Source organism: Caretta caretta, chromosome 3 (genome assembly GCF_965140235.1).
Source record: "Caretta caretta isolate rCarCar2 chromosome 3, rCarCar1.hap1, whole genome shotgun sequence".
NCBI lineage: Eukaryota > Metazoa > Chordata > Testudines > Cheloniidae > Caretta > Caretta caretta.
The window spans coordinates 187,229,132-187,250,269 of record NC_134208.1 but is presented as its reverse complement, the minus strand read 5'-3'; the positions used below and the strand labels follow the sequence as shown (position 1 = coordinate 187,250,269).

At 40.9% G+C, this 21,138-nt stretch overlaps 1 protein-coding gene across 2 annotated transcripts in view; it reads left to right on the top strand.

Annotated features, from left to right (window-relative positions):
- Positions 1–21,138, top strand: part of PPP4R3B (protein phosphatase 4 regulatory subunit 3B) — a 66,282-nt gene that overhangs the window by 19,988 nt on the left and 25,156 nt on the right. For both annotated transcript variants that reach the window (XM_048842835.2, XM_048842834.2), the window contains exons 5-11: positions 8,162–8,239; positions 9,162–9,278; positions 10,512–10,628; positions 11,388–11,519; positions 12,715–12,817; positions 18,479–18,520; positions 20,926–21,084. In XM_048842835.2, coding sequence (XP_048698792.1) covers positions 8,162–8,239; positions 9,162–9,278; positions 10,512–10,628; positions 11,388–11,519; positions 12,715–12,817; positions 18,479–18,520; positions 20,926–21,084 — 748 coding nt within the window. The remainder of the gene's footprint in view (positions 1–8,161; positions 8,240–9,161; positions 9,279–10,511; positions 10,629–11,387; positions 11,520–12,714; positions 12,818–18,478; positions 18,521–20,925; positions 21,085–21,138) is intronic.

The window sequence follows — 21,138 nt, the reverse complement described above, 5'->3', positions numbered from 1 at the left end:
AAAACCGTCGACTAACAACATTAATAGAAGAACTTGGGTTTGATACAGGTGTCTCTTAAAGATACAGGTTTCTCCCTCATTTATTTTTGTGTATATGGGATCTTGCTACAGATAAAAATGAAAGCTCTTGATTTTCTGAGACACCATCTCAGGACGTTGGGGTCATTGGGTTTTTTGTTTGTTTTTTGGTTTTGTTTTATTTCTCTTCTTCCCACCTCCAAACTCTGTTTCAGGGTGCTGTTTTTCCAATTTAGGTTTCATCAACTTATTTGTGAAAGTCTGATTGCATCTGAACAGAAAACTCTGATCCCTGTGCTGATTAACTCCTTTCTTTACTGGCCCCTGAGGAGTGCTTGAGGCCTTGATGTGTTCTGTCACTTCTCCATTACTCTCAGCTATAGTAATGAAAATTTTGCAGTCTTGAGTTTACTTGATTTTTTTTTTCTTTAAGTAAAATTAGATGGTAGCTGTAGTTGCACACATTTCAAAACCTGGCTACTTGTGCGAGTGAGGCATACTGACATGTTCATCTTTTAAAAACTACTTTCCGTAGACCACCTATTCCACATCAGGATGGCAGCAGTGGCAGCTGCTGCTGCTAAAGGTGTATGTGAATGAAAACAGTCCCTTCACACGGGAGGGAAAATCTAAATTGTTGTATTACCCCCAGTAGTAAAGACATGCTTGTCTCAGTCCCTGGAAAAATCATGGAGCAGGTCCTCAAGGAATCAATTTTGAAGCACTTGGAGGAGAAGAAGGTGATCAGGAACAGTCAACCTGGATTCACCAAGGGCAAGTTATCCTTGACCAAGCCTTCTGTGAGAGATAACTGGCTCTGCGGATCTGGGGAAAGCGGTGGACATGATATTCCTTGATTTTAGCAAAGCTTTTGATACAGTCTCGCACAGAATTCTTGCAAGCAAGTTGAAGTATGGGTTGGATGAATGGACTATAAAGTGGATAGAAAGCTCGCTAGATTGTCAGGCTCAATGGGTAGTGATCAACAGCTCAATTTCTAGTTGGCAGCGGAGTGCCCCAGGGGTCGGTCCTGGGGCTGGTTTTGTTCATTATCTTTATTAATGATCTGGATGATGGGATGGATTGCACCCTCAGCAAGTTTGTGGATGACACTAAGCTTCGGCGTAGATATGCTGGAGGGTAGATATGCTGGAGGGTAGGGTTAGGGTCCAGAGTGTCCTAGACAAATTGGAGTATTACACCAAAAAGAAATCTGATGAGGTTCAACAAGGACAAGTGCAGAGCCCTGCACTTAGGACAGAAGAATCCCATGCACTGCTACAGGCTGGGGACTGACTGGCTAAGCGGCAGTTCTGCAGAAAAGGACCTGGGGATTACAGTGGACACGAAGCTGGATATGAGTCAACAGTGTGCCCTTGTTGCCAAGAAGGCTAACAGCATATTGGGCTCCATTAGTAGGAGCATTGCCAGCAGATTGAGGGAAGTGATTACTTCCCTCTATTTGGCACTGGTGAGGCCACATCTGGAGTATTGTGTCCAGTTTTGGGCCCCCCACTACAGAAAGGATGTGGACAAATTGGAGAGAGTCTAGCAGAAGGCAATGAAAATGATTAGGGGGCTGGGGCACATGACAACTTACGAGGAGAGGCTGAGGGAACTGGGCTTATTTAGTCTGCAGAAGAGAGGAGAGGGGGGATTTGATAGCAGCCTTCAACTACCTGAAGGGGGATTCCAAAGAGGATGGAGCTAGGCTGTTCTCAGTGGTGGCAGATGACAGAACAAGGAGCAGTGGTCTCAAGTTTCAGTGGGGGAGGTCTAGGTTGAATTTTGGGGAAAACTAGTTCACTAGGAGGTTGGTGAAGCTCTGCAGTGGGTTACCTAGGGAGGTGTTGGAATCTCCATCCTTAGAGGTTTTTAAGGCCTGGGTTGACAAAGCCCTGTGTGGGATGGTTTAGTTGGGGTTGTTCCTGCTTTGAGCAGGGGGTTGGACTCCTTTCTTTTTAAGAGACCAGAGTGGTCTTTCCCAACAGTGGGGAAGACTAATAAATGATTTCTTCTTTTACTGTGACTGCTCTGGAGAACACTTTTTTCTTTGTAAGTTGACCCAGCTGCTGAGTTTCTGACAGCCTCATTCACTTGATTGAAGTGTGAATTTCATTAAAGTGAATAAGATTTCAAATTCAGGAGTTAATTTCTAAAGCTAATCATAGAAGTGGCACCAACTGCCTTCCTCAAACTTCTAGTTAACCTAGTAAATTTAAATTAACAATTGCAAAGGGTGTTCATTGAAGTTGTCTTTGAATTATTTATTCACTTTGGACAGAACTTTGCTAAATGTAGATACTAGGTATTGCTCAGTTATAGTGCAAATAACATGCACTAGTTACATGTATTCATTTTTGTGGTGGGTTTTCAGAATTAATTCAGGAAGGTTATCAAATGATTTTGTAAACCTTGGTGGGTAATTAGTACTGTGTAAGTCAGTGATCTTGCAGCATGATTTGGATCTAATATACTCCTTAGTAAAAGGGGTCATAATATAGCAGGCCAAATTCAGAAGTGAGTCAGTCAAGTGTAACAGTACAGGTTTGTTTTGTTTAAACTTACATTATTAGTTTTCTCAATGTATTACACCTGTTCAGACTGTAAGTCTCCCTTAGGCTCACTGGGTCAGACTCGGAAGAGTTATACAACTTGCATGCAGAGGAGCTGGAGAAAGGTGTTAGAAAGTGTAAGTGGCTCCTTAATGAGTTACATCAGAGATGATGACTTACACAACCACTCTAATGTTGCATAACTTTAAGGGGCTCTAAGGCCTGGTTTATACTTAAACAGCTATGCCGGCAAAGCCTTGGTTAGAAGTGTGAAGAAAAAAATTACACCCCTAACTGATATAGCTGTACTGTGCCCTACTGTAGAGGCTGTCAGACCATCAAAAAAGTCCTTTTGCTGGTATAACTTATTTCATTTGGGGAACTGATATAAGCTATGCCAATAAAAATCTCTTCTGCCTGTGGCTATAAGCTGTGTCTCCAGTAGGAGAAGGTTTGCCAGAAAAGCTATACTAGCAAACCCTTTCTAATTTTGAAAAGACCTAAGGTACGCTTCGCCTCTGTATTTCACCCTTAGTGCCTGTTACATTTGGAAGACACTTAAACTTTTTTTCAGGTGCCTTTATAGGTTTCCAAAAAGCAGACTGACATGAGGCCAGTCTACACTTAAAATTTAGGATGACATAGCTATGGCTTTCAGAGATGTGAAAAAATAGCACTGTAGCGATGCCAGCCTAACCCCTGGAGTACATACGAACATAAGTAATCTCTCTCCTGCCATCCATCTCCACCCTCTGACAAACAGAGGCTAGGTACACCATTCCTTACCCATCCTGGCTAATAGCCATTAATGGACTTAACTTCCATGAATTTATCTAGTTCTCTTTTAAACCCTGTTATAGTCCTAGCCTTCACAACCTCCTCAGGCAAGGAGTTCCACACGTTCACTGCACGCTGTGTGAAGAAGAACTTCCTTTTATTTGTTTTAAACCTGCTGCCCATTAATTTCATTTGATGGCCCCTAGTTCTTATATTATGGAAACAAGTACATAACTTTTCCTTATTCACTTTCTCCACACCACTCATGATTTTATATACCTCTGTCATATCCCCCTTTAGTCTCCTCTTTTCCAAGCTGAACAGGCGTAGCCTCTTTAATCTGTCTTCGTATGGGACCCGTTCCAAACCCCTAATCATTTTAGTTGCCCTTCTCTGAACCTTTTCTAATACCAGCATATCTTTTTTGAGATGAGGAGACCTCATCTTTACGCAGTATTCAAGATGTGGGCGTACCATGGATTTATATAAGGGCAATATGATATTCTCTGTTTTATTCTCTATCTCTTTTTTTAATGATTCCTAACATCCTGTTTGCTTTTTTGACTGCCGCTGCACACTGCGTGGACGTCTTCAGAGAACTAGACACGATGACTCCAAGATCTCTTTCCTGATTAGTTGTAGTTAAATGAGCCCCCATCATATATTATGTATAGTTGTGGTTATTTTTTCCAATGTGCATTACTTTTCATTTATCCACATTAAATTTCATTTGCCATTTTGTTGCCCAATCACTTAGTTTTGTGAGATCTTTTTGAAGTTCTTCAGAGTCTGCTTTGGTCTTAACTATCTTGAGCAGTTTAGTATTGTCTGCAAACTTTGCCACCTCACTGTTTACCCCTTTCTCCAGATCATTTATGAATAAGTTCAATAGGATTGGTCCTAGGACTGATCCTTGGGGAACACCACTAGTTACCCCTCTCCATTCTGAACATTTACCATTGATTCCTACCATTTGTTCCCTGTCTTTTAACCAGTAAAATCCATGAAAGGATCTTCTCTCTTATCCCATGACAACTTAATTTACATAAGAGCCTTTGGTGAGGGATCTTGTCAAAGGCTTTTTGGAAATCTAAATACACTATGTCCACTGGATTCCCCCTTGTCCACGTGTTTGTTGACCCCTTCAAAGAACTCTGATAGATTAGTAAGACATGGTTTCCCTTTACAGAAACCATGTTGACTTTTGCCCAACAATTTGTTCTTTTATGTGTCTGACAATTTTATTCTTTACTATTGTTTCAACTAATTTGCCCAGTACTGACGTTGGACTTACCTGTCTGTAATTGCCAGGATCACCTCTAGAGCCCTTCTTAAATATTGGTGTTACATTAGCTATCTTCCAGTCATTGGGTACAATAGCTGATTTAAAGGACAGGTTACAAACCATAGTTAATAGTTCCGCAATTTCACATTTGAGTTATTTCAGAACTCTTGGGTGAATGCCATCTGGTCCCAGTGACTTGTTACTGTTAAGTTTCTCAATTAATTCCAAAACCACCTCTTATGACACTTCAATCTGTGACAATTCCTCAGATTTGTCACCTACAAAGGATGGCTTAGTTTTGGGAATCTCCCTAACATCCTCAGCCGTGAATACTGAAGCAAAGAATTCATTTAGTTTCTCCGTGATGACTTTATCGTCTTTAAGTGCTCCTTTTTTATCTTGATCGTCCAGGGACCCCACTGGTTGTTTAGCAGGCTTCCTGCTTCTGATGTACTTAAACATTTTGTTGTTACTTTTTGAGTTTTTGGCTAGCTGTTCTTCAAACTCCTTTTTGGCTTTTCGTATTACATTTTTACGTTTTATTTGGCAATGTTTATGCTCCTTTCTATTTGCCTCACTAGGATTTGACTTCCACTTTTGAAAAGATGCCTTTTTATCTCTCCCTGCTTCTTTTACATGGTTGTTAAGCCACATTGGCTCTTCTTTAGTTCTTTTACTGTGTTTTTTAATTTGGGGTATACATTTAAGTTGGGCCTCTATTATGGTGTCTTTGAAAAGTGTCCATGCAGCTTGCAGGGATTTCACTCTAGTCACTGTACCTTTTAATTTCTGTTTAACTAACCTCCTCATTTTTGCATAGTTCCCCTTTCTGAAATTAAATGCCACAGCGTTGGGCTGCTGAGGTGTTCTTCCCACTACAGGAATGTTAAATGTTATTATATTATGGTCACTATTTCCAAGCGGTCCTGTTATAGTTACCTCTTGGACCAGATCCTGTGCTCCACTCAGGACTAAATCAAGAATTGCCTCTCCCTTTGTGGGTTCCTGTACCAGTGCTCCAAGAAGCAGTCATTTTAAGTATTGAAAAATTTTGTCTGCATTTCGTCCTGAGGTGATATCTACCCAGTCAATATGGGGATAATCCCCCTTTATTATTATTATTGAGTTTTTTATTTTGATAACCTCTCTAATCTTCCTTAGCATTTCATCGTCACTATCACTGTGGTCGATAATAGATCCCTACAGTTTATATTCTTTTTAGAGCATTGAATTACTATCCATAGAGATTCTGTGGAACATGTGGATTCATTTAAGATTTTTCCTACATTTGATTCTACATTTTCTTTCTCATATAGTTCCACCCCCCGGCACGGCCTTTTCTGTCCTTCCGATATAGTTTGTACCCCGGAATGATTGTGTCCCATTGATTGTCCTCACTCCACCAGGTTTCTGTGATGCCTATGATATCAATATTCTCCTTTAACACGAGGCACCCATCTTATCATTTAGACTTCTAGCATTTGTGTACAAGCACTTTAAAAACTTGTCACTGTTTATTTGTCTGCCCTTTTCTGATGTGTCAGATTCTTTTTTATGTGAAAGTTTCTCATCTGATCTGGCTGACACTTTATCCTCTTCCATCCTCTCCTCCTGACTAAAACTTAGAGACTCTCTCTCAATAGACTCTCCTCTAAGAGAAGTCTCTGTCTGATCCACGTGCTCCTCTGCAGCAATCGGCTTTCCCCCATCTCTTAGTTTAAAAACTGTTCTTTAACCTTTTTAATGTTAAGTGCCATTATTAAGAGTATAATGCCTCTGACAACCTAGCATTCCTACAATAATGGAAAAACCCGTATCATCGCTGTAGTCTGTATCCACTCAATGGGGTTATGATAACATAGCTGTGGCATTGTAGCTATGCCGCTATATCATCTATAGTGTAGAGATGACCTTAGGCAGAGTGCCCTTGTGCTGTATGGAATTTCAAAGACTTTTTGTAATGTTTTTATAATGTAATAATTTTTAAATTAAATTTCTTAAGACTATGGTTAGAATATTTAATTATTATCATTAGAAAATGTTGTTCTTTTTTAATAATCTCTATCTTAAGTGGGTAATTACCAGTAGGTTAACTTTCAGATCAGTACATAAGGCAAGTTATAAAATTAATAGCACAGTTATGTACAAGTGATTATTTTATATTGGGTAGATGTTTCTTGGTATGATGCTGCTTTTTACAGGTTGGTACATAGTAAAGTGCTTTTGCATATTTAAATCGGTGTACTGGTTTACAACTTTTGTAAATGCTCTAATGTTGTCCCTGTATTTTTAAAAACTTGGTTAGTACTTTTAAACCAAAGGCCCAAACTGACACAGTGGTATCATGATTCCTCAGGACTTGTTTCCCATACCAAAAAATACAGAGAACAGTGTGTAGAGGGAGAGTGGGGAATGGCCGAACAGCTGAGGGATGGTACTGTTCGCACTCCTGTTGTCTACTCTTTAGCATAATCGTAAAGTGTTTTTCTAGTTAGTTATATGCTTTTTAAAAAAAACCTCTTCAATATAAAAGGAGAAAAAGCAGACCAAATGGGAGAAGTAAATGAAAATCAGGGAAGGTTACTTAGATCCAGAGCTTCCATGGGGGTTGAGGTGACTGAACTTAACCCAGAAGGAAATCTATATTTCCAATTTCATGGGTTTAGCTCACTGGAAGTCAAACCGTTGTGGGCAAGCCAATAGAAGGCACAGCTCATGGAAGCTGTCTGACCCAGGACTTGTCTACACTAGGAAGGTTTTGCTGGTATAGCTAAACTGGCAAAACTCTTTGTGTGAACATGGTTATACCAGTATAATTGAGTATATGGGGATGGGTTGGGAGTCATGAGCCATGGAAAGAGCATTAGAAAGAGAAGTGAGGGATAGAGTGTGGAGTAAGGGAGATGGTATTTATGTTAAGTTTGATACTTCAGGAAGCAAGCTTGGTAACCTCTGTTTTCTGCGGTAACATGTTGAGAGATGGTATTGATTTTCCATGCCAATCTCTTGTTCTATAAAACAACAGGATTAAAAAAGCTTAGCATTTGAACTTGAGAGGTTTTTACTGTAATGAATAAAGGTATGCTGTTACTAGGCTAAAACCTTAAATCTAAATTTTGTTCTCACTTAAATCAGTAGGAGTTTTACAAGTGTATTTATCTGAGGGCGAAATTTGACCCATTAGTTCTGATAGAGTTTAGTTTCTGTGAAATACTATAAGTTTAATATAAGGCATTTCACATCAAATAATGCTTAATACAATAAAATCCATTAGAACACACACTTCAGATCTGCAGGCTTGGATTTCCTTATTCATGATGAAAATGTCAAAGTACATGACCTGTAACTTAGCTAGCAAGACCACCAAAGTTAATATGCTAGATTCTAAAGCACAAGCACATAGCTAAGTAGAAAATTTTATTTTATGACTATATATAAAAATTGGCTTGAATATAGTATAGTAGAATGCCTTTTTAGTTTTGACTATTATGATGTAATAGTGATTGTTATATAATGTGTTATGCAGGAAGACGAGAAGTTTCTGTCTGAAGTTTTTGCACAATTAACAGATGAAGCTACAGATGATGACAAAAGACGTGAACTGGTGAGTCCTTTCTTTGCATGTGAAACTTCAGAGGCTTAAGTATTAAACTTGTACTGCAAACCTTCAATTCAGTTACCTTTTTGCAGTCATTAAGCCATATTCCTAAAATGAAGTAACAAATTCTTGACTGAGTTCTCAAACTCTAGTAAAGAGTAAATTGTGGTTTTTTTTATTTTACTATTGACAGTATCAGCTAGGACATTAGAATGTAGACACCTGAAAATTTTCTTCACCATTACGTAGTTGTAATATTGTTTATCCTACACAGTACTGCTGAGTTCCACAATTCTGGCTGTATCAATGTGTCCTTCACCAAAGGCCTATTGTCAGAGGTCCTGAGATTGTTGAAAAGTCACTGTGAACAAATTTAAATTTAATGATTTACAGGCCACTGGGACTGCCTGCTGATCTGTACTTAAAAATCTTGGACTTATTTGTAACTGAAAGAAGGATGACCTCTGGAGTCTCTTATTTTTGTATTTATAGCTGCCACCCTGATTCTCTACACCATGTTGCATAGCCAGCATTTCTCCTTGAACCTGTTTACCTCTCACTAGAATGAACTGCGGTATTGGAGAAAAGAACATAGTGGAGAAAAAGAAATAGTTATTGTTGTATTTAAACAACAGATATGCCAGACAACAATTTAAATCCTTCATATACTCAGTTCAGTAAGATAACTAGGTGCTCACTTTCATTCTTTCAGGAGGGTTTTTCTTCTATCTTTGTCGAATAACACAATTTGAGATTCAAGTTGGACAAGTCAGATTTTTTCTTAGCTGCCTTTTACCATTATTATCTAAGAAGTATAACAGGTTTCTCAAGTGTTTTTATCCAATATAGTTCACTATTTTTCTTTGATGTACTAGGAATTTAATTACACAAATGTTTTATTTGTTAATATATCTTTCAAATGTTATAGGTTAACTTTTTCAAGGAGTTCTGCGCATTTTCTCAGACATTACAACCTCAGAACAGAGATGCATTTTTCAAAACTTTGGCAAAGTTGGGAATTCTTCCTGCTCTTGAAATTGTAATGGTAAGTGAATCTCTTGCAGACAAATTCTTTTTAAAAGGATACTGAATTCTGGTGTCCTGTTTTGACACTCTGGGCTGAATTTTTCAGACATATTGAGGGCTTGCAGCCCCTTTGACTTCAGTTGGAGCACTTCTGAAAATCAAGGTGTCTCAAGTGGAGCACCCAAAATCAATGACTAATTTGGAAAATTTTGGTTATAATTTAGAAAAATATATTTAAACTTGTGTGGTGGAGAGGTAAGTGAATGTGGTGAATGTCCCTGGTTTTGATAATATGAGTGCAGAATTAAAAATTACATTTAGTTCTTGATCTCTTGACTCAACTCTGGTATGCACAGTCCTGAACCAGTGCAACTATACATAAGCTATCAATGACAGTTTTGTGACTAGAAACAAAGGATTTATATGCCTTTGGAAAGCTGGGAATTCCGTCTTTCTACTGGTATGAAGCATTTTTAATCATGACAGATTGAGATGTTAGAATATAAATATTGTTTTCCAATTTGTTTTCCTTCATTTCAATTCTGAAGTGATTTAGCAGTTACCACTCTACCTAAAAAACAATGCTTTGTACCACCTAAAAATTCTGAATCCCAACTTTCAAATGCTCTAGAGTGTTTAGTCTCTCACTTTATAGCAGCTCATGTCTACTGATCTGCTAAACACATCACAAATTAAGTGGAACAAGAACATCAGACTAACACAATATTGAAGTCCTAAAATCTCATGATCTTTCAAGGCTGTAATGTGCCTTTGTAGATCAGTACAAATATTTCTAGAGCCACTGAATTTTTTTGGCTCTGGTCCAGGACCAGTTAGTTTTCAAGAAGGAAAAAAGACATTCCCTGAAGAAACGTATTCATGCTCTAGATGAGTAAACAGTAAGTGTAAATAGTTGTATGTGATTGGGATAAGTTTGTAAACCTTTATACTGGCCCTTTTGTACTAAATTAACTCAGCTGTGGTAATAAATAGAGAATATTTGCATCTAGATATTAAGTAGTGCTATGTGGACTTTAACTACTAGCTGCCAAAATTGTGGCCATCAAATTCACACAAATCTTTACGCTCTTTCTGGGTAGTGTGGAAAGTTTTCTTCATATTTATAGTGGGACTATTGGACTTGCTTAATGTACAGTATGACCTTGCAATCAAATGTTAGTTTTATCATAGTCCTATGCTACTGTACTTCAAATGGTTCATCTGTAATAAACTGACTTTACTTTTTTATTAGGGTATGGATGACTTGCAAGTTAGATCAGCTGCTACAGATATATTTTCTTATCTAGTAGAATTTAGTCCATCCATGGTCCGAGAATTTGTAATGCAAGAAGCCCAACAGAGTGATGATGTAAGTAAGAATATTACAGGACTGTCTGATAATTTGTGTATATGCTGATTATACTTGTTAAGACAGTACTCTTCGCTTTTTTTGCAGAATTGAGATCTTTTCAGTCTAAATATAAATTTTCTTAAATGTGTTACAGCCTTTTTTTTAATAAGAGTATAGAAAATGTAGGAAGAAGACGGGGAACAGCATTCTGATTGTGGTGGGAGGGAGATATGAGCACACAAAACCTGTATTTTGCTCATTATAGAATGGGTTCCCATCAATTGCCAGGTGAAATCCAGGGTACTAGGTGGTATATTACTAGACAAAAACAACATTAAGATGGAGTTAAGGTTGAGAGTACATATAGTTACATAGAATATGAAACATTAGAGGGATGTTGTTGTTATTCTCCCAAAAACAAGCATTACAAACTCAGGAGGGTTCAGACTTAACATTAAATGTAAAAGAAATGCAAACAGGTTCAAGTATGGAAATGCATGGTTAAGGCACTGCCTTGGAGTGACACTTTGAGGGAGAAAAGTGCACCTGATTTTTAAAGACATTTGATTTTTTGCATCTAGGCTCATTTTCAGGTTATCTTTATTTTTTCCATTCTACTGTACTGTTTTAATATTTGAAACTCAGGTTTTGCATTCGCTTTCAGTTATTTTCTCACATGTGAGCTTTCAATGGCAGCACCTAGAGACCGAATAAAAATCAATCTAGTAGTATTTGTATTGCTGAAAACTTATATGTAATTGATTTGCTTTGTTGCAGGATATCCTCCTCATCAATGTAGTTATTGAGCAAATGATCTGCGATACTGACCCTGAACTTGGTGGGGCTGTTCAATTAATGGGACTCTTACGTACTCTGATTGATCCAGAGAATATGTTGGCCACAGCTAATGTAAGAAAATGCAAAGGGGTAATGAAACTTTACTGTCTATGCACATTTAAAAAGTCGTCTTACTCTTTCTAACTGTCTTCTTTGGTTGGAGGATAGTAGGAACGAAAAGCATTTTGGCATTGTCCTGTTTTGCCTGATGATTTTTGTCAACTGGAAAATTTCCATAAAATTATTGATAGTGAAAGGCACTGATTTGTAATTACTGTATCTAATTAATGCTAAGAAACATGGCATTGTCTAAGAAGTTCTTAAAATTGGCAATCTTCTCCCCAGACGCATGGATATTAGACTCCTATTGGCTGCATGGGCCACGTCAAAATATGGAAAAAAGAGTCCAATGTGTCTGCATGAAGCTAAGACAATGTTTAATTCCTACGGCATAATGCAAATCCACCTTGATAGAGCCATTCCCGTACTACAGAATGTACTTTATCCTGATAGAATACTTGTTCATAAGTATGATTCTGTTTATATTGTCAGAAATGAACAAAAATCCAGGACTCCTTGAAATTTGTTTAAAACTTTGCCCAGAGTTCTGATAAATCCATTTAACCAGCATTACATCGAATCTAAACATTACCTTTGGATTAAAATGTTCTATAAAGTTTAGGTCTCCAGGGTTTGCTTTGTTATGGTGAGTAGCTGTTAGTTTAAATTCTTTTTCTCTAAGTGTATATAAAGTACAATGTGCCTGTGTTGGTTTGGAATTATAGTCACCAAAAGAAGTATTTAAAGTAAAATCTAGTAACCTTATGTACATACAACAATCCTTAAATGTTTTATGCATTGTAGAGAACAGATGAGGATAGTGGTCCCTCTGTTTTGTTTCGTTTTGTTTCTTTTCGTTTAGTTTCTTTTCTTCCCAGTATACGGAAGCTTCAGGCAATATATGCAAAATTACTGGTCGCTTCTTTTCCTTTTTGATTTGAGTTCATGCTTTTGCTTTAATCACAAGTTATGTAAGGTTGATCTCATCCTAGTCCCTCCCACTCTGCTCTACACCATTGGGTGTGATGGGTTCATTCTACTCTAGAGAACACCTGGTGTGTTGCAAACCTGTATCAAAAGATACTATCAAGGCTATGTGAGGTAGCTTATGTCTTGCCTGTGCTGTATTTTACTTAAGTGCTATTAGTCCTCACTAGCAAGGGCACTAAATTCACACCAATGTTCAATAAATAAATGTTTGTTTCAGAAAACAGAGAAAAGTGAATTTCTCAATTTCTTCTACAACCATTGTATGCATGTTCTCACCGCACCACTCTTGGCTAATACTTCAGAAGACAAATGTGGAAAAGGTAGGATTAAATGTTGGATTGACTTTTTTCATGCTTACCAACTGATCATCTAGACAAATGATGTCACTGATTTGTAGTGTGAGAGCAGAATGTGCTTGTTGGAGGCTATTGTTGCCTCTCAGATAAGAATAAGCATAACTTGATATACAAAAATATTACTAGTCCATGGATTCCTCAAAAAGTGTTTGAGTTACTGATGTGAATTGTAGTAATGTGCCTTTTGTGCTCTGCAGCCTTGGGAACCTGGACTGTGCTTACTAGGTCATAGAAAAATAAGCAGAACCATGGAAATGTAGTACATGCCAAGTCTGAAATATTAATAATTTATTAACTTTATTCTTGTCAACCTTTAATACAAGCTAAAGTATTGCTATATAATTCCTGCTCAAACTGCATGTCCATGGTAACTCCCAATACACACACTTCTAAAACTTTCAGTATTTGGTACATTTGTTGGCTACTGATGCAAAACTGCAATCATAACTTCTGTTGGTAGCAGCAGACAGTTTTTCTTGGTAACTCTTAGAATTGTTGATGTGCAGCAGGAAATGTGTTCAACTTCACAAGTGTTTCAGAGCCTTTACAAATTGCTTTGTAACTTACCAAAGAAAACACGATCCCAGGATTTGGCTATCTGCAGGGTATTAACTCCAGAGATTAGTGTTACTTTGAAATTTCCAGTGACACAGAAATGCTGAAAGTCATAGTCCTTCTTCAAGGAGTGTCCCTGTGGGTGCTCCACTTTAGGTGTCTTGGCGCCCTGTGCTTCTAGTCGGAGACTTGTGATAGCAGTGCCCCGGTTGGCCACGCACACGTGGCAGCTGTCTTGTGCCGCTCCCCCACGAGTGCAGCCAACCGCCACCTAGTTCCTTCTCTACCGCCCTTGGTTTCAGTCAGAATGACAGCGGTGCCCTTATCTACTCTCATATTCCTTTAATCTCTGCCCTTTTTTCAGTTAGTTTTCCTCATTGTTTATCTCTTTGTTCATTTTTCTTTCATTTTCACATTTAAAAAAAACACACTTTCACGTTTTTTCTCCCTGCCTCAGGCGGGCAGCCGCTGAAGAGGCATTAGACCAGGACTATTTCCATTCTTCATTCAGCTCCTCTCAGACATGCCTGGCTTTCCAGGTTTCAAGCGCTGTCTGACCTGCGGACTCTCAATACTGGTGACAGACAGTCACTCGCAATGAACCCGTTGGGTAATTTGTGTTTTCCCCAGACAGAAGTGTCCCCACCGCAAGAAACTCACAGCGTGGACAAGAAAGGCCAGGGACCTCCAATTAAAACTTTTAATGATGGAGAGATCCCTCTGACCTGCCTCCAACCCTGAGTGTAGGACATCACCTCTCCAGTCCTAACCTACAGCTGCCTCCTCAAAAATGGCTGTTAAGGACCCTGGTCCTACCAAAGTCACAAAAAAGTGGTCTCATTCCTCACCACATCGGTATTCGCCTCCAAAAAAGCAATCCCTGACTGCAAAATCTGCCCCGGTACCAATGGCACCCAGAGCGCCGAACCACGAGGCACTGGGACTGTCCAGTACCAAGACGCCCCAAGGAGCAAAAGACCCTATGCGGTCTCACTCTCGTAGCAGCAAAACTAAGCCTCATAGCTTAGAACCTAGGGAACAGAAACCTCAGGCACAGAGCAGCATTATGGCACCACCTGCTGCACCAATACAATATGACAAGTCTATGGCACTGACAGCGCTCCCTCTGGTTCCCAGCCTGAGCTTGCCTGCACTGAGTCTCTTGGTACCGCATCAGTTTGTCAGCCATGCGAACCTACTCATTGCTTCCACCCTGGGAACATGGCTCTTTGGCACCATTGGCACCCGAGCCAGGTCACGGCCAAGCTTTATCACTACACTCGCTGGCTCGACCCCTCCTCTCTCCAGTGATGAAGAGGATGAAGTGGAGACAGGAGTGGGCACCCCTCTCCTAAACCTGGACTCACTTGTCTCCCCCCCACCCCCCATGGCCTTCTTACCTCAGTGAGCATAGTGGGACCCCTGGGCATTATACAGAGCCTAAAACATCCAGCCATCCAATCCATCTAGGTCCAGGACACAGCTGTCGCCTCCGCCATCTGAGCCAGCTTCCCCAGAACTGGAGGAGGAAGCTGAAGAATCTGCAGACAGGCCAGAGGGTGACATCCTCCCACCTACCCACATTCCGACTTCATCTCCAGATGAATCAATAATGCCACCTCCCCCCACATCAGTAGGAAGGATGGGAGAGTTGTACCTTATACCACATTCCTCAAGGACAAAGTAATCCTACACCCATACCCAAAGTTGCCTCCCTCTTTCATCTCAATGAACCCATTCACTTACCTGTATTCTTTCCCAAGCCACATGCCAACAACAGGGAGGCGTCCTTTCACACACTAGATGTCCGCAGCGTGCTGGCGCTCTATAGAGAGAGAACAAAAACATTCAGAAAATCGTCAGTGCTATTTGTATCCACAACAGAACGATCAAAAGGCCAAACCATTTCCAAACAGAGACTTTCTAAACGGATCTCTAATTGTATCAAACTATGTTACCAAAATTACAATTTGTAAGCTCCTTCTGGACTTTGCACACATTCCACTAAAGCTGTGTCCACATCCATAGCCTTTCTCAAACATGTACCCATCACAGATATTTCTAAAGCAGCTACCTGAGCATCGCCCCATATTTTCACCAAACATTATGCTCTGGAACAGCAGGCAACTGCAGACGCTCACTTCAGTCTTATCGGTGCTTTCCATCATACATACATCAACTCCGAAGCCACTCCTCTCCACCGAGGGGCACTGCTCTTCAGTCATCTAAAGTGGAACACCCACAGGGACACTCCTTGAAGAAGAAGAGGAGGTTATTCACCTTGTGCAGTAACTGAGTTTCTTCAAGATGATTGTCCCTGTGGGTGCTCCACAATGCCCGCCCCCCTCCGCTTCAGAGTTTCAGCTCGGATAGAGAAGGAACTGGGTGACGGTTGGCTGCGCTCGGGGGTGGCTACTGCTACCACAAGTTTCCGACTAGAAGCACGAGGAGCCAAGACACCTAAAGTGGAGCACCCACAGGGACAACCATCTTGAAGAACCTCAGTTACTGCACAAGGTGACCGGTTTCAGAGTGGTAGTTGTGTTAGTCTGTATCAGCAAAAAGAACAAGGAATACTTGTGGCACCTTAGAGACTAACAAATTTATTTGGGCATAAACTTTCGTGGGCTAAACCCCACTTCATCAGATGCATGCAGTGGAAAATACAGTAGGAAGAGAGAGAGATATACACACAGAGAACACAAAACAATGTGGGTTGCTGTACCAACTCTAACGAGACTAATCAATCAAAAACCTCTCCAGCACATCATCATGGATCTACAACTTATCCTGAAGGACGATCCCTCACTCTCACAGATCTTGGGAGACAGGCCAGTCCTCACTTACAGACAGCCCCCCAACCTGAAGCAAATACTCAGCAGCAACCACACAACAAAAACACTAACCCAGGAACCTATCCTTGCAACAAAGACCATTGCCAACTCTGTCCACGTATCTGTTCAGTGGACACCATCATAGGACCTAATCACATCAGCCACACCATCAGGGGCTCGTTCATCTGCACATCTACCAATGTGATATATGCCATCGTGTGCTAGCAATGGCCCTCTGCCATGTACATTGGCCAACCTGGACAGTTTTTACGCAAAAGAATAAATGGGCACAAATCAGACATCAAGAATTATAACATTCAAAAACCAGTCAGAGAACACTTTAACTTCCCTGGACACTCAATTACAGACCTAAAAGCCGCAATTCTTCAACAAAAAAACTTCAAAAACAGACTCCAACGAGAAACTGCAGAACTGGAATTAATTTGCAAACTGGACACCATCAGATTAGGCCTGAATAAAGACTGGGAGTGGATGGGTCATTACACAAATTAAAAACTATTTCCACATGCTAATTTTTCCCCTACTGTTACTCACACCTTTTTTTCTCCTTTTTCTGTTGGTTTAAAGCAGGGGTCTCAAACATGCAGCCCACGGGGTTATTTTCTGCTGCCCGCCAGCGCCCTGTGCGCATGCCCCCGCCCCCAGTGCTTACCTAGAGCAGCTCTGGCCTGGCGTGCACCGGGGGCAGGGCTGGCTCCCTGCCTGCCTTGCCCCCATGCCACTCTGGGAAGCGGCGGGAACCTGGGGGACGGGAAGTACAGGGGTCTGTGTGTTGCCCTTGCTTCCAGCCACCACCACCCGCAGCTCCCATTGGCCGGGAACGGGGAACCGTGGCCAATGGGAGCTTCAGGGGAGGTACCTGGAGGAGCGGCCAGGGCATCACACAGAGCCCTCTGTCCCACCTCCCCCATGCTAATTTTTCCCCTACTGTTACTCACACGTTCTTGTCAACTGTTTTGAAATGAGCCATCCTGATTATCACTACAAAAGGTTTTTTTTCTCCTGCTAATAATAGCCCAGCTTAATTGATTAGTCTTGTTAGAGTTAGTACGGCAACCCCCATTTTTTCATGTTCTGAACCCCCTGCCCTGAGCCCCCTGCTGCACCCTGCGCCCCTCCTGCACCCCGACCCCCTGCCCTGAGCCCCCCGCTGCACCCCTCACCCCTCCTGCACCCCACACCCCAACTCCCTGCCCTGAGTCCCTTGCTGCACCCTGCACACCTCCTGCACCTCAACTCCCTGCCCTGAGTCCCTTGCTGCACCCTGCACACCTCCTGCACCTCAACTCCCTGCCCTGAACCCCTGCCACACCCTACACCCTTCCTGCACCCCCTGGGGCAGGGAGGGGGCAGAGTTCAGGTGGGGATTTCGGGGAAGGGGTTAGAGTGGGGGCAGGGAAGAGATGGGGCAGGGGTGGGGCCTTATGGAAGGAGTGGAGTGGGGCCAGGGGTAGCAGTGATGGGGGTGTCAGTGATGTGGCCCTCAGGCCAGTGTACTAGTCCTCATGTGGCCCTTGTGGTTATTTGAGTTTGAGACCCCTGGTTTAAAGAAAAAAAGTATTTGAATTCTCCAGGCCACATAAAATGTTGCTGAAATAATAATACTCAGCACTTTTTGTCTCTGAAGTACTTCACAAAGAGAAATGTATCCTCATAATACCTCTGTGAGGTACGTAATTCTTACGATCCCCATTTTAAAAGATGGTGAAACTGAATAAGAGTTACTTTTCAAATATGTTTTGAGACTGTCCATTATCTCACTTAAAATGACTATGGTCTATCTAATGAGGAATGTGTTAGCTGGATAGTTGGCAAATATTAAAAAGGGAATTCTTTATCTATTTCTGTGTATTTTATAAATATTCATGTATGAAATATCTAAATTATAAGGTTTTTTTATTGTAGAAATATTAATTTAGGTAAGTGTTTTGACTAAAGATTAACACTACTCTTAAATGTTCAATTAAGTATAACAAGCACTTAGTGAAGTGTGGGTTTTTTGGGTCTTTTTAAGGTTTTGTAACTAGAAAACATAACAGAGAAATCTTTCCTGGCATATAAGCTTATTGTTATAGTACTTTTGTATAACTTATTAACACATGAAATTGTGCCATCAGCTGATTGAAGCTAGTAATGGAATTGATTATTTATCTGTTATTAAATAGGCACTTTACAGTGTTTTGAAAATCTGTATTGACACTTATTTGTATATCAGATGCAGTAGTTGGGTCCAACAAGAGTAACACTATTTGTCCTGGTAAGTGGTAGTCTTTTTATATTTTGAAATTTATTTTGTCAGCATGGATTTATTCAGTATATATTAGGAAAAGGCTGTAAAATAAAATATTTCCAAACTTAAATCTGTTTTTTTTTAAATCTCCTTTATTAGTTTAGATTACAGGTTCTACTTTCTCCCAGCCAACAGACACAAAAAACCTTCGTTTTCATTTGACTTTGCTTCAGGCTGTCTTACAGAATTGTACAGTAACTCTTTGCTTAACGTTGTCATTGTGTTCCTGAAAAATGCTACTTTACACAAAACAATGTTAAGCGAATCCAATTTCCCCACAAAATTTAATGTAAATGTGGGGTGGGGGGGGGTTAGGTTCCAGGGAAATTAAATAAATATATACATCAGACATGCCAAACCCATGGAAAAAACACAGAAATTGGGCTTGGTTTTGGTTTTTTTGGCTTATGAGTTGCTTGTTAGCTAGTTTTTGGCTTGTAGCTTGTTACTACTTTTTGTTGTTTTTGGATCGGCTCTCGGCAAATGAGCAAATGGAGGCAAGCAGCAGCAAGCGGGGGAGAGAGTCAGGGTGCACAGCAGGCCCACCACAGTCCCAGACTGCACACCGGGGTATCTAGTCACATAGAGTGTTGGGGTTCTCTAGGGATTAGCTTGTTTTGGCCTTGTTTTGAAATGAGATTCACAATAAGCCCAAAATCAAGCTAAAGTCGGGGTGCTTAATTACCATGTGAAGGTTGGCAACTGTGAGATAGATAGATATAGTGTTAGGTTCGGTTCGGTTCTGGGGGGGGGGGGGGTAAAGGGAGGGGGAATGAAAATTATATATACATACTCACACTCTCTCTCCGTTTTAAACAAACAATTTAATACTGTACACAGCAATGATGATTGAGAAGCTTTGTTGAGGTAGTGGGGTAAGAGGGTGGGATATTTCCCAGGGAATGCCTTGGTGCTAAATGATGAACTAGCACTTGGCTGAGCCCTCAAGGGTTAACACGTTGTTAATGTGGCCTCACACTCTACAAGGCAGCACGAATGGAGGGAGGAGACACAAATAGACACATGGCAGTGGCTGCAAACATTCCCTGCGGAAATGGAACGTGATGATGAACCCATGCTATCCCACTGGAGCACACCATTCCTCCACTTTCCAAAGTGCTGGGGGGTGCATGTATGTGTGAGACAGAGACGCACACTGTGCATGTGTGTTTGTCTGAGAGAGACAGAGACACAAACACACATTGCCCCTTTCAGTACACTGACCCCCCTCTAAGTACACTGCCTTTTTAAGTTGATCAGCAAGTTGAGACAGCAGCTGCTGCCAGCAGGCTCCCTCCATCCTGAGCCCTGTCGTGTCCCTCCCCCGCTCTGTGGAGATGGGGTACAGGAGCGAGGGGAGGGGGACACCATGATCTCAGCACCCCTCTTCTCTCCCCACCCCCCCTCAGCACAGCAAGCAGGAGGCTCCCTGGAGCAGCTCTAAGGCAGAGGGCAGGAGCAGCACATGGCAGTGGGAGAGGAGGGACACCTAAACTGCCGGGCAATTGATAGCCTGCTGGGTGGCTGTTGCACAGGGAACTTAGGGGGACTAAGGCCCATCCTGGTTCAAACCCCCCACCAGCTAGCTCCAAGGGGCTGCTCTTCTTGCAAGCAGTGGACAAAGCAGGCGGTTGCCAAACGACGTTATAAGGGAGCATTCCGCAACTTTAAATGAGCATGTTCTCTAATAGATCAGCAACAAAACAACGTTAACCAGGACGAGGTTAATTGAGGAGTTACTGTATTGAATAGAGAATTCTTTTCTATCAAGGAAAAAGTGCTGCTGAAGCTCAGATGATTGATGGGTGAAATTTGTATCAAGGAAGACACTTGTCTGAGATTTATTAATTGGATTCTTTCTTGAGTTGGATTTTTTTAATTGGATTGACCTTTAGGAAAACATTACTGCTACAAGAAGTGCATCTAGAACATAAGAATGGTCATACTGAGTCAGGCCAGTGGTCCATCTAGCCTAGTATCCTGTGTCCCCCCCACCCCCGCCCCACACACACACCCCCTCTCCCCCCTCCCCCCCAATAAAGGCTCCATTTTGGGTTTAGGCTGTTTATAATTTTGTTTTTACATTTCCTATTGACATAGACCTCCAAATATCTATTCATGGTGTCTGTTCTCCTTAGCCAAAGATATTAAGTAGGTTTTCAGTCTTCACCTATTGACAGAGAAGAAGCATAACCTAGGTGTGTAGGCTGGTATAGGAAGCTCTTAAGAAGTCAAATTAACAAGCTGATAAATCTCTATTCACTTTTAACTGTTAATAGGCTAAAACTACTTTGTCATAAGCTGTGGATGCGTAGAAAAGTTTGGTTTGGTTTTTATATGCCTGATTTTAGTTAGTTTTATTTTTCTTGTAGATAATTATCAAACGGCACAGCTGCTTGCCTTAATTTTGGAGCTGCTCACCTTTTGTGTGGAACACCACACATATCACATCAAGAATTATATTATGAACAAAGATTTGCTAAGGAGAGTATTGGTCTTGATGAATTCAAAACACACATTTTTGGCCTTGTGTAAGTAGTAAATTGAATTGTAATTTACTTTGTTTTAAATATTGTGGTATACAT